General features: G+C 35.5%; 1 protein-coding gene across 1 annotated transcript in view; it reads left to right on the top strand.

Moving 5' to 3' along the window:
- Nucleotides 1-5,750, top strand: part of LOC121377180 (integrator complex subunit 3-like) — a 58,896-nt gene extending 53,146 nt beyond the window's left edge. The window contains exons 31-32 of the mRNA XM_041505089.1: nt 3,507-3,669; nt 4,287-5,750. Of these exons, the coding sequence (XP_041361023.1) occupies nt 3,507-3,669; nt 4,287-4,358 (235 nt within the window). The 3' untranslated portion in view covers nt 4,359-5,750. The remainder of the gene's footprint in view (nt 1-3,506; nt 3,670-4,286) is intronic.
- Nucleotides 5,751-18,806: the final 13,056 nt, after the last annotated feature.

Genomic DNA, 18,806 nt, shown 5'->3' with positions numbered 1-18,806 from the left:
TTGTGTCGTAGTTTTTAGTAATAATGCCTACATTGTCTGATATAATATATTTTTGGTGGAAGAATATAACTGTTTGTTTTAATCCATCCATTTGTGTTAACACATATTTGGGATCCATCGCAACACGTCCAATCTGCTATTTACGGATGTAGAAAGTAAAAGTATTGACTTAATGTGCATCCTGCACTACCATTTGCTGTGCTATTTTAAGCAGACGATCTTATTTTGTAAAAAGGTGTGTACATATGTTTCGTACTTTTTTTCTTCAGATATTTTATTATTATTATTTAAAAAAAATTTAAAATCATGTTTGGTACGGTTTTTGTAATTAAACCCCCCTAAAAAAAAACGTTACTACAGTAGTTGTAAATTAAGTGAAAAAAACCCCCTTATTTAAATGTGCTACTCACTCCCTTTGAAGTAATGGCCGTACCCGATGTCACACCATGTGACGAACAGCTCGTGCGAGTTTGAACACTGTTACAATGTAATAGTTCTACTGGGAGATTATTAGATTGCATATTATAGATATTGATCCGGTGAAAAATTAACATTTACCGACCAGCGGCATGTTACTTCTTTATTATTTACGATTGAATAATGGGATCATTCGAGAACTACTCAACGTGCACTAAGGAGAGTAGGAATTATGGGATGTGTGACAAAACGTAATTTGGGGGGTGGGGGGGTGGGGGTTGTTATGTGCAACGCAATGTTAATTAATAAAGTATGCAACCAGTCATTGCCGTTTTATTTTAACATATATGTATTACTAAAGACCCCAAAGTAAAATATGACATGGTCACAAAACGTTACATGAGCGAGAGGGGTATTAAAACTGCAAGATTTTACGTTACGTATTGTTAAATGGACACAAAGATCAACAAAGGACTATTCAACGTTAGTGTAATGCAGTATCAGACATTGGCTTTTACCCCAATTTTTAACGACCATAATGAATTTGCAATAAGACTACGGCGACCCGATGTAAATGTATTTGAATATTTGATTTGCCGTCCTGGCCCGTCCATTAGCTGGCGGTCAAGCCTAAATAAATAACATCAAGTAATAATGCAAACTTTAAAAAAAAAAATTCCGTAGCTTGTGAAACAACACCCCAGCAAATGTCAGCCTAATAGGACTATTTTTATTAATATAGGTTCACTGCAGGACCCATCAAATTAATGTTTTTGTCCAATAAAAAAAAAATAACAGGGTTTGGGTTGGGAGAAATACATGTTTAAAGTCATTTCATGTAAAACACTACCATTTTGAATGGTGATATAATCATGGCACTGACATCCGCCATCTAAACCCCCAACCAGGGCAATGCCCTGTACCTTGAAATTTCAGTCACAACATTTTAGTTTTGTTAACAGCCATGAAAATTTAAGATACAAAACTGTGTTTTTCTTCAAACAAGTATTATATTTCTAATATTATTGTTTTGTTGGGAGGGTGCATTAAACTGTAAGTAATGCCATAAATAAATTAAGATTATTAACATTACCGACTGAAAAAACATAATATGAATTTCAGGACGATAATTACTCCCACTATTGTAACATGATCAAACTATATACAGTGAACAGCTTCAGTCACAGACCGTATGATATTTTGTTTCTGTGTGTGTGTGGTGGGGGATTAAACATGCCTCAATGATTTTACTTTTTACTGTCCAGTGAATAAATTAATTACTTGTGTGCAGTGATATGCTTGAATTATTTATTTTTCTGTTATGCTTTATCAGTTCTAAATTATTTTTCACAGCCTGATAGATTTTAGCATTGCCACATTGATTGCGATCGTGATTACCGTGTTTGTAATAATTAAAGGGAAAACAAATATAATGAACAAGAAAAGCACAAGTCTATTTGCTGACAGTATTATTGAAATCGATACAACATACAGCTGGACAAAAGATGACTTCGGCTTATACACAAGGCCGATGATTTTGTACTAGATATTTAGGGTCAAACTAAGAGGTCGGCTTATCCAAGGAGTCGGCTAATACACAGCAATATATGGTACCATATATCAGTAATGAAAATGAAAATCAGTTTGTTTTTAAATACATTTGAATCACCAATGTAGCATACCGGCCTCGATGGCTTAGTGGTTAGACCATCAGTCTACAGGCTGGTTGGTACTGGGTTCGGATCCCAGTCGAGGCATGTGATTTTTAATCCAGATACAGACTCCAAACTGAGTGAGTGCTCCACAAGGCTCAATGGGTAGGTGTAAACCACTTGCTCCGACCAGTGATCCATAACTGGTTCAACAAAGGCCATGGTTGGTGCTATCCTGCCTGTGGGAAGTGCAAATAAAAGATCCCTTGCTGCCTGTCATAAAAGAGTAGCCTATGTGGTGACAGCGGGTTTCCTCTAAAAAACAGTGTCAGAATTACCATATGTTTGACGTCCAATAGCTGATGATACGATAAAAAATCAATGTGCTCTAGCGGTGTCGTTAAATAAAACAAACTTTACTTTTTTTCATACTTTAATTTTATGTTTCGAAAATGTCTTTATTCTGGCACTAGAGTCGGGATATAGCCTAGTGGTAAAGCACCCGCTCGATGCACGGTCGGTCTGGGATCGATCTCGGTCGGTGGGCCCAGCCTGTGCACCACAACTGGTATATCAAAGGCCGTGGTATGTACTACCCTGTCTGTGGAATGGTGCATATAAAAGATCCCTTGTTACTAATGGAAAAATGTAGTGGATTTCTAGTGGTGTGATTAAATTAGATCCCTTACTGCTAATCGAAAAGAGTAGCCCAATATCTGTGTGGTCCTTAACCATATGTCTGATGCCATATAACCGTAAATAAAATGTGTTGAGTGCGTCGTTAAATAAAATATTTCCATATTCTGGCAATACTTTAACATTAAGCTTGTCCATACCTTGCATATATCTTTATTTGTACATTTATGAAAAGGATTACGGTATATTTGTTCTGTAGACTTATTCAGGGTTCACCTTGCACACTGTCAAATTAGCCAATTGCTAAGTTTTATATCAACTGGATACAACATTCTCTATTTGGCTAGGGGTGAGATGGAGCCCAATGGTAAAGCACTCGCTTGATGCGCAGTCGGTCTGGGGTCGATCCCCGTCAGTGGACTTGTTGAGCTATTTCTTGTTCCAGCCAGTGCACCATGACTGGTATATCAAAGGTATGTGCTATCCTGTCTGTGGGATGGTGCATAAAAAAAGATCCCTTGCTGCTAATGGAAAAATGTAGCGGGTTTCCTCTCTAAGATTATATGTCAAAATGACCATAGTTTGACATCCAATAGCCGATGATTAATAAATCAATGTGCTCTAGTGGTGTCGTTAAACAAAACAAACTTGGTATTTGGCTAATACATTTTGCTTTAAATTAGCCATTTTTGATTAATTTTCAAAGAAATTAATGTACATTTGTGAAAACTGGCAAAGACAAAAATCTTTTCCAGTGTGAGTGCTGCTTATTTCTAGTTATATCTCTTACTTCTTTTGCAGGTACAGTGATCTGCTGGCATTAGCAGAAGACATTGAGTTTCAGGACATAAAGACGACGCGGAAACTCCGCGGCGGTCGAAAAGGTTCCAATACGAGTCCGAAGGCTCAGAAAATCCGTAAACCAGCGCAGGAATACACTGACAGCGACTCTGTCAGCAGTGAGGTGAGTTTTCGACTCGATTGTACTGTCCACCTGTTTGTTAAACAGGCTGTCCAGAGATTCTACTTTTCCTACATTTTGGTCTTTGTCCTACTTCTTCTTTAAAATACCTACTTTTTTCTACTTTTTTGTGGGGGCGGGATGTAGCCCAATGGTAGAGTGCTCGCTTGATGCACGGTTGGTTTGGGATCGATCCCCGTCGGTGAGCCCATTGAGCTATTTCTCATTCCAGCCAGTGCACCACGACTGGTATATCAAAGGTGGTGGTATGTGCTGTCCTATCTGTGCGATGGTGCATATAAAAGATCCCTTGTTACTAATGGAAAAACGTAGCGGATTTCCTCCCCAAGACTATATGTAAAAATTACCTACCTCTAGTGGTGTCATTAAACAAAAACACTTTTAACTTTTTAACTGAAAAACAGTATCCGATGGGTTTTGATATGATAAAACTGCACGGAACAGAACAAGTGTTTCCCATCAAATTTGTAAAACCTTAGGCCTGATAAATATTGTTTTTTTTTGGTGTGGTGTGTTTTTGTTGGGTTTTTTTTGGGGGGGGGGGATTTATGGGGATGTTTTTTTTTCAGTACATTAATGGATTTCTTTTCTTGATCCAGGACGAAGATATGAAACCTAAAGCAAAGAAAAGAAAAAAGCCCACACCGACAGTTGATGATGACAGTGAGTGACTGAAGAAAAGTGTTTTACCCAAAGATTATAACAAATTGTGTAGAACCTACACACCACATCTCATTTCAAAAGTCAGGATCAGATGTCGATACAAGACATCTGTATCACGTGTCCATGCATGATGTAACAGGTGGTCTCAGAAATCTGTATCGGACGTCCATATCGGATGTTGATTTCAGATGTCCATATCGGATGCAGATTTCAGATGTTGATATCGGATCTCTGAGCAGTGTGTACTGGACGTCAGTATTAATACCAGAAGTTTGTTTTAAATGTCTTTATCGGATGTTGATTTCAGATGTCCATATCGGATGCAGATTTCAGATGTTGATATCGGATCTCTGAGCAGTGTGTACTGGACGTCAGTATCAATACCAGAAGTTTGTTTTAAATGTCTTTATCGGATGTTGATTTCAGATGTCCATATCGGATGCAAATTTCAGATGCTGATATCGGATCTCTGAGCAGTGTGTACTGGACGTCAGTATCAATACCAGAAGTTTGTTTTAAAAGTCTTGATCGGATGTTGATTTCAGGAGCCTGTATCAAATGATGGCATCTGATTTCATATACACTGTCGGCATCAGATAACAAAATTGGGTGTCAGAATGTGAAATTGGTATTGGATGCCAGATTGCTGTATCCGATATTGTTATGGGATATCTGTTATAGGTGGTGGTGTCGGATTTCAGTGTGGAAAGGCCGTGCCAGATGTCGGGGGTATTGGATATCTGTCAGAAGTCTACATCAGATGCCAGTATGAGATGTTTCAGGCTTGTTTGTATTCATGACATTGCAGTGAATTGAAAAGAATGGCAAATCGTAGCGACAAATCTCACAACTCTGATCTTATCAAAGATTTGCAGGAATGTTTTACCAGTCGATACTGGTATTGACGTAAAGACAGACTTGTAGCATGATCTACATGACAGCATATTAATTCGTCAGTTCGTTTATGATGGTCTGAAAAGAGACTGAAAGATTTTCAAATTACATTACAGAAAAATCTTTTAACAAAGGTTTCATAAGAGATTTAAAAAGAATTTCAGAAGGGCTGCTCTATTTCTTGAATTCTTTTTATGAAAATAGTTGATTTACACTTTGCAAGTGTAGTTCCTATTAAAAGGTTAAAAAACCTGGTTTTATTGCAGTGTTTTGCAAGTAACAGAGAGGTTTCAAAACTGTATGATTGCGTTTAGTTAACCGCAGGTTTTTTAAATCTTTACTGTATTAGTGTTTGTGGAGGGCATTATCAGACGTTATTACCCGTATGGTTAAAAATATCTTGGTACATATCAAAGTGATACATCCCACTAGAACGCCAAGTGGGACGTAACACTTCTACGTCACATGATGATGTCATCGATTGGCGCACTACAACAGAACGAGTTGAGTGATACAAATTAAGATCCATTATGGGTAATAAATAGCATATTAAACTCGCTACCATTTCGTATCATGTTTATGTCCCTCGTGAATTAATTTCATTGTCACTCGCTAAAGCTCGTGACATAAACATGATACGAAATGGAAGGTCATTTAATATCCTATATATCTTCACAGTAGTGGATATTCAGACTAGCTGTCGAACTCGATAGTCTATACTCTCTCCCAGTATTTTCCATGAAAAACTTCCATTTTGTCTCAACTTACTGGGAAAGGCATAAATAATTAAAAGTTTACACAAAACAAAAATGTATCATTTTGTGTCTCACCATTACAAAGTACATGTAAAAGGGCGAAATATTTGTATTATTTTTCCGATGATGTCAATTTATGCATTAAAGTTTAATGTTAAGATTTCACGTTTAGATCGGTTTCTCGTAAACTTTGAGTACTTGGGCAATGAAACGTCTTTTTTTTCCTTTTTTTTTTCTTTTTGATTTTTTTCTTTTTATCCCACTGTCCCCTTTCCTTTGTCCCCTTTGAATTCCATCTCATTTCGTCCCAATCTGGCAGCTTCTCTCTATCTTTCAACTTCTTTCACTGTCCACCTCCACATCCCATTCCTTGTCTCGCCAACTGTGACAGATGCTTGTCTCTTGTGGCTATTCGTGCCAATGAAACTTGGTTTATAGTTGCACCTCTGGATGTTCATCACAGTTCACTGAACATTTTTTGTGGTAGCCATGACATTTAATTCTGCAAAATTGTTAGTTTTATGTGTCATTTACTTCACTGTTAATAAATGATTAAAATAGCAGCCCTTACCAACTTTAAACCCCCCCCCCAACTTATTCTGAGTTAATCCTAAAGTAAGTACTAGATTTTCATCCCATTTTTTTTTCAAATGAGGTGCATTGAGACATTGAAAATACTGCACATACACTGTTGTGCAAAACAAATTTGTTCGGCCCGTGAAAAACCCAAACCCGATTGAAAGGATTTGGGAAATGATTTCAGCAATAGTTTGTTAGCCATATTGACAACGGTGCAGCATTAAATTTTGTTTCAGTCTGTTTATGAGGACATGTAAATGCAGGGCTAGCTTTGGGCTAGTAACATAATTTCATCAAATTACCTACAAAACATCAAAAACAGTACAAACTCCCAGATTTTCTCAGTAAATCACAAGAAATTGTTTTGCAAATTTGTTTCTAGAAAATCGCCAAATGTTTTTAAACTTCGCAGTTGACAAATCTGGTGACTGGTAGAGCTATAGCCATGAACGGATTAATGGGATCTTCTAAAGATCTGCTGAAAAACAATTTTATCCAAAGATAGGATTTGTAAATAAAACTTGTGGTTATCCTCTGTGTTTTTGACATTTTCTGTAGCAACTCTAAGGATGTGCCCATGACCAGTGTACTTGAACCTTCAGTGAATGTAGGCACAAGTTAATATGGTTGGTTTTATTGACAGACTGTAGACAAACGTGATCATCTTTCATTGGAAATGTAGGCTCTGATTCTTCACCATTGGTGCACTCACAGGCACAAGTTAATATAGTTGGTTTTACTGACAGACTTTAGACAAACGTGATCATCTTTCATTGGAAATGTAGGCCGTGATTCTCCACCAGAAGCATGTGACATTGGTGCACTCATTGCTGTGAAAATAATACCAGTTACTGTCATTAAAACAGGTAAACATTTACAGAAATAAATCTGTATTTGATATGTATTACTTGTAATCCCCCCGTGTGGTTATAGTATTGGCTGACATTCATTGTACAAGCAGCAGTAGCAGCATGCTCAGGTGAATAACTGATAATATGTGTTTCACTGATGTTATCAATGCGATGGCTTTTCCGCATCACTGCAGAGAGTAATTGCATTTTGATGCTCAGTGAGTTTTTAACCTATAGAGAAATGAACTGCTTCATTCAAACGGTAGTTTTTGTTTTGCCAAAAAAAAACCCTCAATATGTGATGGTCATGTTCAGAGTTTTGAAGAATATAATTGGTAAACTGACACAAAATCTACAGTTCATTAAAAATCATAAAATTATTTGTTTATTGATATAACAAAAACAACAAAAATCATCATGTTTTCAGCGAAATTTTGATGTATGAAAACTCCCCAGGACAAAACAAATCCCCAAACCCACTAAATTCTGTGTGATGGTCATGTCAGAGTTGTGAAGAAAATAATTGGTAAATTGGACCAAAAAAATCTACAGTTGAGTGAACAGTGTTAAAGTAAAGTTCTGAAGAAGGCAAATACATACATGTAGCAATTTAATTATCTCATTTTTGGTTTGCTGAAAAACAGAAAAAAACTATTCTTTCATGTGAATGCTTTTGTGTTTTATGAGCAGTCTCCAGTTCATGTTTAGGATTCAGTGGAAAGTGTTTGCAGCTCAAATCTTATAAACATGTTGACTTATACAAGGGGAAGACCCTATATTTTTCTAGTGGTTGAGTAATTTTGCAACTGTGGTGGAGTTGAAAGGACTCTTAAGCTTTACCTTTCGACTACACCTGAGGATTTTAATTAATGTTGGTGAAGAAACATTTCTTACGAAATAACATTGCTCCTATATAGACACAGGGCTGAACAAAATCCAGATATTTCTTGAAGTTTTCAGATTTTTTGTTTATTATTTATATACAGTCAGACCTCGTTACAACGACCGTCGTTACTACAACATGTACACCATCTGACTACAAATTGTCGGGAACAATGTAATTCTGTTCATTACACTGGAATTCACACCTTCCGACACCGACAGAGCAAATTAGAAACAAACATGCATCCGATGTCTGAAGACGCCTCTTTACAAGCGAGCCGACATTGTCACATGAAGTCCAAATTACTAGTGTCGACTATATTTGTAGACATGTACTGCTTTTGAAAATAAGCTTTTAGTCATTCAGTTAAAGGATTAACTTCGAACAATCAAGTCTAGTCATATTTTTGGCATAATGTAAACGAAGTAGGCACCAATCATACATATAGATGTCTTTAACCAAGGAATGATTAGAATGACGGTGAATGCACCTTGATTAATAATAATAAATTTAAAAATGGTATGTGATCGACCCCGTCGATGAGCCCATTGGGCTATTTCTCATTCTAGCCAGTGGTATATTAAATAGTATATCAAATGCTGTGGTATGTGCGATCCTGTCTGTGGGATAGTGCATATAAAAGATCCCTTGCTGATAATGAAAAATGTAGCAGGTTTTCACTCAAAAACTATAAGTTAAAATTACAAAATGTTTGACATCCAATAGCCGATGATTAATAAATCAATACGCTCCAGTGGTGTCGTTAAACAAAACATATTTTTAAATAACGGCAATTTCAATATAACGACAAGTTCAATATAACGACAAGTTCGATATAACGACAAAGTGATCCAGGTACGAACGTGGTCGTTTTAACGAGGTCTGACTATTTTATTTCTGGTTTTTAAAAATGTTATTTTATTATATTTTGTTTGTCCATTGTCATTTTCATTCTTCAACCACTGTGCCTTACTGAATTAAAAAACAAACAATATCAGCTAAGAGTAGACATGTACCAAATTTTTCAGATGTGGAATACATCACATACATTGTACATTCAGCTTATTGTTTTCATGACGATTATTACATTTGTAATGCTGTCATGCTGTGTTGAGGGCTTGTGTACATTTACAGCCGATCAAATTGTGAAATAATCAAACTGCACAGCAGGGAACACTTTCTGGGTGTCTTTGTTGTGTTGTTGCATAGCATTAAAAAATCATGTTATTTCTTTCTGATAATCGGTAATCAAATGCATCTTCTTCTTTTTTTTCTTCTTTTTTTTACTGTGCATTCGTCCTTTTCTTTTCTGTCGTAAAGGGTCTGGTTTATCATCTCTTGTCTTAAAGCTTAGTTGTAGTTGTAGTAAAACAGCAAATGTTGTACTGTCTCATGAGATCAAATAATGCAAAATTAATTAAAATGCTTTTAGCAATTTTGGTCTCATGAGATCAAATATTCTCAATAAAATTAATTAAACACCATTAGAAATTTTGACCTCATAAGATCAAATCTACTCGGGGAAAAAAAGAAAAAAAGAAAGCCAAATAGACATTTGGTAAATTTGTTGCTAGTGTTTTATTTCGTAAACAAATTTTGATTTCTAAAAGTTTGAGTAAACTTTGACCAGAAAAATGCTAAAAATATCTACTTATTGAGTATATAGTTTATTTTCTTTATGGACATCACTAGGAAAGGAATGTTGTTTGACACCTCAGCACATTTTAAACAACTGCTATTTGATATCTAACATTATGATTATTTATAACACCACAAGAGAAGATCAGCTTAATCTTATTATATTTATACTGCCTTTTAATAGGTATTAATGCTCAATTATTTTGTATGTGAACCTAAAATATTTAAAATAATTAAATTATTTGCACTGTTCTGGCTATCCATTCAAACATATATCTACCAAAAAGCATCTATAGTTTGTGGATTGCATATTTCTTATTTTGTGTTCAAATATAATATAATTCAAACACATGTTAGTTATTAAAAACATTGTGTTTTAGCCTAATCTGTTGGTATTATAATTCAGATGGGGGGGGGGGGGGGGGGATGTAGCCCAATGGTAAAGCTGTGGTATGTACTACCCTGTCTGGGATGCTGTACATAAAAGATGAATTGCTGCTAGTTGGAAAGTGTAGTCCATTACATGGCAGTTTTGGGTTTCCTATCTCCTTAACAATATGACATACTGATACAATATATAATCATAATTAAAATGTGTTGAGTACTTCGTTAAATTATTCCTTCCTTCTAATTCAGACTGTATCATTGATCCTATTAGTAAACTGTTGGGTAATTATAATCAGGTATATTTTCTTTTGCAATAATGTTTTTGTATATAATGTCGGGTAGTGTCCACTTGAAGCTGCAATATTGCATTTTTTAAACTTTTAAGTGAGCTCTGTGGATAAGCTGCTGGACAATCAAGCTGACGGCGGTGGTTCAAATCCCGTCAAAGCTGGCTCACACTTTCATTCATCTTTCTCATCTATCACCCTCTGCCTGTCATTCTCATTATTTTAATATAAAAAAGCTTACTGTATAACATTGTTCAGTATGCACCAAAACCAGCAGTACGGTTTTAATTAGTGTTGAAATCAATTGGAATTTCATGATCGATCATCAGTTACAATTGATTGCACCAAGCTGTCAACTTTTGATTAGACAATTGGTAAGAATCGGATGAATGTAAGAAGGATTTTAATCATTAAGACTACATGTACATGTGTATGCACCTATTGTGTTCATCAGGATAGACTCTAAAAATCGCTGAGTTTACCTTTAATATCTACTCAATATCTGCTTTCTTTATGTATGCATACAAAACTAACCCAATCCCAAGCATATTTACATTACTTCCAATATCTAAACAGTAGGAACAATTACAGTTATCATTTCCCGCAACAGTCGATTGAAGATGTGCGTAATCCATCATCAACTTTGTACAGCCCAGCCAATCAATTTTCAATTGATCATTGGAACACCATATATTATATGTAGATGTAATCTGAATAAAAAAGGTAGTCGAATGTCATGCCATGGAAAGCAATTTAAAGGGACATTCCTGAGTTTGCTGCATTGTAAGATGTTTCCGACTAATAAGATATTTCTACGATTAAACTTACAAATTGAATATATTTTCTTGTTTAGAATATCAGTGTCTGTATATTCCAATATATTTCTGGTCGTCTTAATATATGTAAGAAGCCCAAACTGGATTTTGTCTTTAAATAATTTCGTACGTACAAAAAAACTATATTTTAGGAAATAAAATGAAATTTAACCTAGTACAAATATTAGAACAACCAGAAACGCGTTTAATATACAGCCACTAATATTTTATGCAGAAAAAATATATTTGATATGTAATTACAATCGTTAAAACGTATCTGTTAGTCGATAACATCTTAAACATTGCAGCAAACTCAGGAATGTCCCTTTAAACGTTTGGTGATTGTGACTCATAGTCTTTAGAAGACTACATTTTCCCATTAGCAGCAATGGATATTTTTATATGCAGTTTCCCACAGGCTTGACAACATATACAACATTCTTTGATGTACTAGGTGTGGGGTATTGGTTGGGACAGACCCCCCCCCCCCCCCCCCAACAATCAGAGATTGGGTCCACCAAGGGGTTTGATCTTAAGACCCAATGCATCAGGCTGGCATTCTACTTGCTGACGTAGAACAGGAGCCTAATTCACTAAACTCTCGCAACTTTGCGATCTCACAGTGCAATGCTAAAAGACTTGCAAAGAGGATGCTCTGTTGTCTAGCAGAGTCTAAGAGACATTTGTGAATTAGGCCTCTGATGTGTGGGAAGAAAGTTAATGGTTTTCTATTCTAAACGCTAAAATATACTTAAGGTTGCAGCTTTAAAATAAATGTGCTAAACAAAAGTTTTGAAAAAAATTATTGATTGATTGTTTTTTTATTTCCTGCTCGAGTGAATCATTTTGATTACAGATACTCGTATTGTATAACCTGAAAAAGCTGTTAAAATATTCCTGCAATGTATTTCCCATTGAACAAATTTGAGTTATTGGATATTGCAGATATTTTTATGGCATTATGATAACCTCATCAGATTTAAATCCTGCTTCTTTGTTATTGTTTCTTTTTTCACTATTGATAAATAATTCATGTGTAAGCTGATACTTAAAGTGTCATTGTATTGAGCAGATCTGAACAACCAGAATGTAAAATAGCTTTATACCACTACAATGCTCTATTGTTTTGCCAGGTTTTATTTATTATCAGGTTATCACATCAGCATGATTAGCAGGATATGCATGCACAAACATGATGTTTTGAAGTTTGTCAGGTGTAGAGTTACTGTTTTGATTTGTTAAATTTTTAATCAAAATGTATTGATGAATCTAGAATGGAAGCCAATTCAGCAGAGAGTGGTATATCTAAACTCATGGGGTGCATATTTACAAAGCTTTATCCAAGAATATTTATTGACACTAAAATATGAATAATATAATTATTTGAGAAGATATTAGAAACAGGTATCGTTGCAAATTTAAAAATTGCTGTATATTAATACAAACTGTTACATTAGTTTCGAACCGAGTGTCTGACGGCATACTATCCTAACTAAGGTGAATTAGACTTCCAGTTTTGTGGAAGACCAGAGGCTGGTTGTTCAAATGTTACTTAGCCTAACCAGTGGTCAACAGAACATTTTAAATGGATATTCCTAAGTTTGCTGCAGTTTTTAAGATGTTATCGACTAACCGATACTTTTTAACGATTGTAGTTAAATATCAAATATATTCTTCTGCATAAAATATTAGTGGCTGTATATTAAAGAGACATTCCTGAGTTTGCTGCAATTTTTAAGATGTTATCGACTAACCGATACTTTTTAACGATTGTAGTTAAATATCAAATATATTCTTCTGCATAAAATATTAGTGGCTGTATATTAAGCGTGTTTTTGATCGTTCTAATATTTGAAGTAGGTTAAATTTCCTTTTATTTCCTAAAATATAGTTTTTTCGTACGTACGAAATTATTTGCAGACAAAATCCAGTTTTGGCTTCTTACAAATATTAAGACGACCAGAAACACATTGAATATACAGACACTGATATTCTAAACAAGAAAATATATTTAATATGTAAGTTTAAACGTAGAAATATTTTATTAGTCTTAATCATCTTACTATGGAGCAAACTCAGGAATGTCCCTTTAAACGTGTTTCTAATCGTTCTAATATTACTACTAGGTTAAATTTCATTTTATTTCCTAAAATATATTTTTTCATACGTACAAAATTATTTGAAGACAAAATCCACTTTGGGCTTCTTACATATATTAAGACTACCAGAATCACTTTGGATATACAGACACTGATATTCTAAACAAGAAAATATATTTAATATGTAAGTTTATTCGTAGAACTATTTTATTAGTCGGAAACATCTTACAATGGAGCAAACGCAGGAATGTTCCTTTAAACACGTTTCTGATCGTTCTAATATTTGTACTAGGTTAAATTTCATTTTATTTCCTAAAATAAAAAATTTCATACGTACGAAATTATTTGAAGACAAAATCCACTTTGGGCTTCTTACATATATTAAGACGACCAGAAACACATTGAATATACAGACACTGATATTCTAAACAAGAATAAATATTTAATATGTAAGTTTAATCGTAGAACTATTTTATGGAGAAAATGCAGGAATGTCCCTTTAAACACGTTTCTGATCGTTATAATATTTGTACTAGGTTAAATTTCATTTTATTTCCTAAAATATATTTTTTCATACTAACGAAATTATTTGAAGACAAAATCCACTTTGGGCTTGTTACATATATTAAGACGACCAGACACTGATATTCTAAACAAGAAAATATATTTAATATGTAAGTTTATTCGTAGAAATATTTCATTAGTCGGAAACATCTTACAATGCAGCAAACTCAGGAATGTCCCTTTAATACAAACTGTTACATTAGTTTTGAACCGAGTGTCTGACGGCATACTTTCCTAACTCAGGTTAATTAGACTTCCAGTTTTGTGGAAGACCAGAGGCTGGTTGTTCAAATGTTACTTAGTCTAGCCAGTGGTTAACAGAACATTTTAAAGCCAAGCACTGAACAATACAAATAATAATTGAAGACATAATGTTGACACTTGATTTAAAACAACCAAAGGTACCCATACACAATCAAATCTAACGTTTATCTTGTATGCATGTAAAATTATTAAAAGGAAAATATTAGACTAACCAAGGGTTAATTTAACCATGCATTTAAAGGGACATTCCCGAGTTTGCTGCATTGTAAGATGTTTCTGACTAATAAAATATTTCTACGTTTAAACTTACATATTAAATTTATTTTCTTGTTTAGAATATGAGTGTCTGTATATGCAATATGCTTCTGATCGTCTTAATATTTGTAAGAAGCCTAAACTGGATTTTGTCTTTAAATAATTTTGTACGTACAAAAAAATATATTTTAGGAAATAAATTGAAATTTAACCTAGTACAGATATTAGAATGATAAGAAACACGTTTAATATACAGCCACTAATATTTTATGCAGAAAAATATATTTGTTATGTAATTACAATCGTTAAAAAGTATCTGTTAGTCGATAACTTCTTAAACATTGCAGCAAACTCGGGAATGTCCCTTTAACAACTAGTCTGGTTGGCCGAGTGGTTGAGGTGGCAGGCTGTCAAATGTCGTGTGAATCGGTGCACTAGGTTAAAATTCTGCCAGTCACCACTTTTTTAAATATAAATTTCAAATATTCATTGTCAGTTGTTGTTTGTGAAAGTTGACACCAAGAACCATGAACACACTTTATTTTTTTTTAACAGTATAGATAAAACATATACTTCTTGATTTACGAAATTATTTAAAGAATTAGAACATGTTAGTCACTTGTGAAAGTTGATATACCTGTTTAAAAGAAATTCCCTTTCGAAAGATCAAACCACAAATCAGCAGTACACTCCACGGCATATGAAAGATAAAATTATTTTTAACGGCTTTGCTTCATAAAGGGAATCTTATAAACCAATTACCTGCTTATAACAGGCATTCTGTATGACGACTATGATTAAATTCTTTATTCTCTCTTCCGTGACTGTTTAACATAGGTTAGACTGTACATGCCCCCAACCCGAACACCTGAGGCCCAAACCTTGTAAAAGTTTTACCTACCTACTATAGATTTACCTACCTACTATATATATATATATATATATATATATATGTGTTAACCTATGTTAAACAGTCACGGAAGAGAGAATTACAAGAATACTCTTTAAGACTGGGAATGCGTATTACTATGTTATATGGGAGAATATAAAGATGACATCTAAATACAGGTGGCTGCTTTATGCAGGTCTTCTGTGCTATATTAGATGCTTTGAAAGAATGAGAAGAGGCTACTTGAGACATGTGACTGCCTAATACACTTCAATTTATACAATGTTAGATGATTTGGAAATATCAATATGTGGCCTCTTAACACAGGTGGTCACTTAATAGTTTATTAAAATAAAGGTCGGCATACACGTACATGCGGAGGTTTACTTAATGAACTATTAGCTTAATAGAGATGGGCACTTGAGCAGGTTTGATATCGTTCCTGATATACTATTTTTATTTTATCCAACAAATATCACGCTCGGTTCACATTCGCTGTGTTACACGTGGTGTATATATTGCCGGTACAATCCCGATTACATAATGCTTTTGAATTCGATTCTTAGATTCCGGAAACACGTAATTATATTATCTGCCATGACTTCATTGTTTGTTCACCTGTTAATATGTCCAAATCCACTGCCACAATGATGTGGTGTTAGTTTTTATTGTGTATGTGATGCGACAGTGTTACTGGCCAGTCGATATAATATAGCTCTGTATATTTTACCAGTATGTTATGCCGGGTCTTCTTACATGTATAATATGTCAGGTGTCCGATTACGGATGTATAGTCACATGATCATGTTGTCGGACATTTCCATCTTTCATGAGCCTCATTAAACTATTGTCACACGAATCTGTTCGTTTGTGTTACTTTTAGTTAGCTTTGTTGTTAGTTTAGTCGGACCCTGTGCAATTAAGAACAAAACGTTTTCGTCCTTGGGAGTGACAGTCCTTGAAGAGTCGAAAATAGGGAGAGTATGATGCCATGGGGAGTGTCTGTCCTAGAGACGAATATAACGCTCTGGAGAGTGGTAGTCCAATCTGATTAAAATTAGCTCTACTGGTCTCACCAGTAGATCTAACAACATTGCATGGACTCCCATGTCCAAGTGACATTTTATCTATAAATAACAATTTAAATATGGACCAATTACACTTCGTCTTTTATAACGTTATTCGGGAACATACAAATTCTAATAGTCTCGACCGATATTTTTAGAATTTGTATGCTCCCAAAATTTATGCAATAGGCGAACTTGTTCGTCTATTTCAACATTAAAAAACGGGGGGGGGGGGGGGGGGGGGGGTGCAGTAATAAACTCTGGATTGTATACTAGTATAACAGATTTTATGGCTATACCATCACGGTTTTTTTTTATCGTCTTGAAACGAATTTTATATTAAACTATATTGAAATTAGTTTCCGGCATACTTCGTAATTCACCCGAATCATTTCGTATACCCTCGGCATAATCCCGAATGTTTTTCAAATTCTTTTCAAATCACTGGCATGATTCTGCAAGTAAGATTTTGATTAATCGAATGAAAGGTCAACTGGACATGAGCTCCAACGGGCTGCTGTTAGATCCACATGTAATAGTGGAGCTAATTTTTATTAGATTGGTGGTAGTCCTAGACGAAATACGAATATAACGTCGTGCAGTGGTAGTCCTCCTAGAGACGAAATACGAATAATATAACGTCCTGGGGAGTGGTAGTCCTCCTAGAGACGAAATACGAATAATATAACGTCCTGGTGAGTGGTAGTCCTCCTAGAGACGAAATACGAATAATATAACGTCCTCGGGAGTGGTAGTCCTAGAGATGAAATACGAATATAACGTCCTAGAGAGTGATAGTCCTAGAGACGAAATACGAATATAACGTCCTAGAGAGTGGTAGTCCTAGAGACGAAATACGAATATAACGTCCTAGGAAGTGGTAGATGAAACACGAATATAACGTCCTGGGGAGTGGTAGTCCTCCTAGAGACGAAATACGAATATAACGTCCTGGGGAGTGGTAGTCCTCCTAGAGACGAAACACGAATATAACGTCCTGGGGAGTGGTAGTCTTCATAAAGACGAAATACAAATATAACGTCCTGGGGAGTGGTAGTCCTCCTACAGACGAAATACGAATATAACATCCTGGGGAGTAGTAGTCCTAGAGTGGTAGTCCTCCTAGAAACGAAATACGAATATAACATCCTGGGGAGTAGTAGTCGTCCTAGAGACGAAATACGAATATAACGTCCTGGAGAGTGGTGGTCCTCCTAGAGACGAAATTCGAATATAACGTCCTGGAGAGTGGTAGTCCTAGAGACGAAATACGAATACAACGCCCTAGGGAGTAGTAGTCCTCCTAGAGACGAAATACGAATATAACGTCCTGGAGAGTGGTGGTCCTCCTAGAGACGAAATTCGAATATAACGTCCTGGAGAGTGGTAGTCCTCCTAGAGACGAAATAGGAATATAACGCCCTGGAGAGTGGTAGTCCTAGACGAAATACGAATATAACGTCCTGTTGAGTGGTAGTCCTAGACGAAATTCGAATATAATAACGTCCTGGAGAGTGGTAGTCCTCCTAGATACGAATACGAATATAACGTCCTGGAGAGTGGTAGTCCTAGACGAAATACGAATATAACGTCCTGGAGAGTGGTAGTCCTAGACGAAATACGAATATAACGTCCTGTTGAGTGGTAGTCCTAGACGAAATTCGAATATAATAACGTCCTGGAGAGTGGTAGTCCTCCTAGAGAAGAATACGAATATAACGTCCTGGAGAGTGGTAGTCCTAGACGAAATACGAATATAACGTCTTGCAGGAGTAGTCCTCCTAGAGACGAAATACGAATACTATAACGTCCTGAGGAGTGGTATTCCTAGAGACGAAATACGAATATAACGTTCTAGGGAGTGATAGTCCTAGAGACGAAATTCGAATATAACGTCCTGAAGAGGTATTCCTCCTAGAGACGAAATACGAATATAACGTCCTGGAGAGTGGTAGTCCTTCTAGAGACGAAATTCGAATATAACGTCCTGGAGAGTGGTAGTCCTCCTAGAGACGAAATACGAATAATAACGTCCTAGGGAGTTGTAGTCCTCCTAGAGACGAAATACGAATATAACGTCCTGGAGAGTGGTAGTCCTCCTAGAGACGAAATACGAATATAACGTCCTGGAGAGTGGTAGTCCTAGACGAAATACGAATATAACGTCCTGGAGACTGGTAGTCCTCCTAGAGACTAAATTCGAATATAACGTCCTGGAGAGTGGTAGTC

The sequence above is a fragment of the Gigantopelta aegis genome, chromosome 2 (genome assembly GCF_016097555.1).
Source record: "Gigantopelta aegis isolate Gae_Host chromosome 2, Gae_host_genome, whole genome shotgun sequence".
NCBI lineage: Eukaryota > Metazoa > Mollusca > Gastropoda > Neomphalida > Peltospiridae > Gigantopelta > Gigantopelta aegis.
The sequence above is the reverse complement of the archived record's forward strand: the minus strand, read 5'-3'. Positions and strand labels throughout refer to the sequence as shown.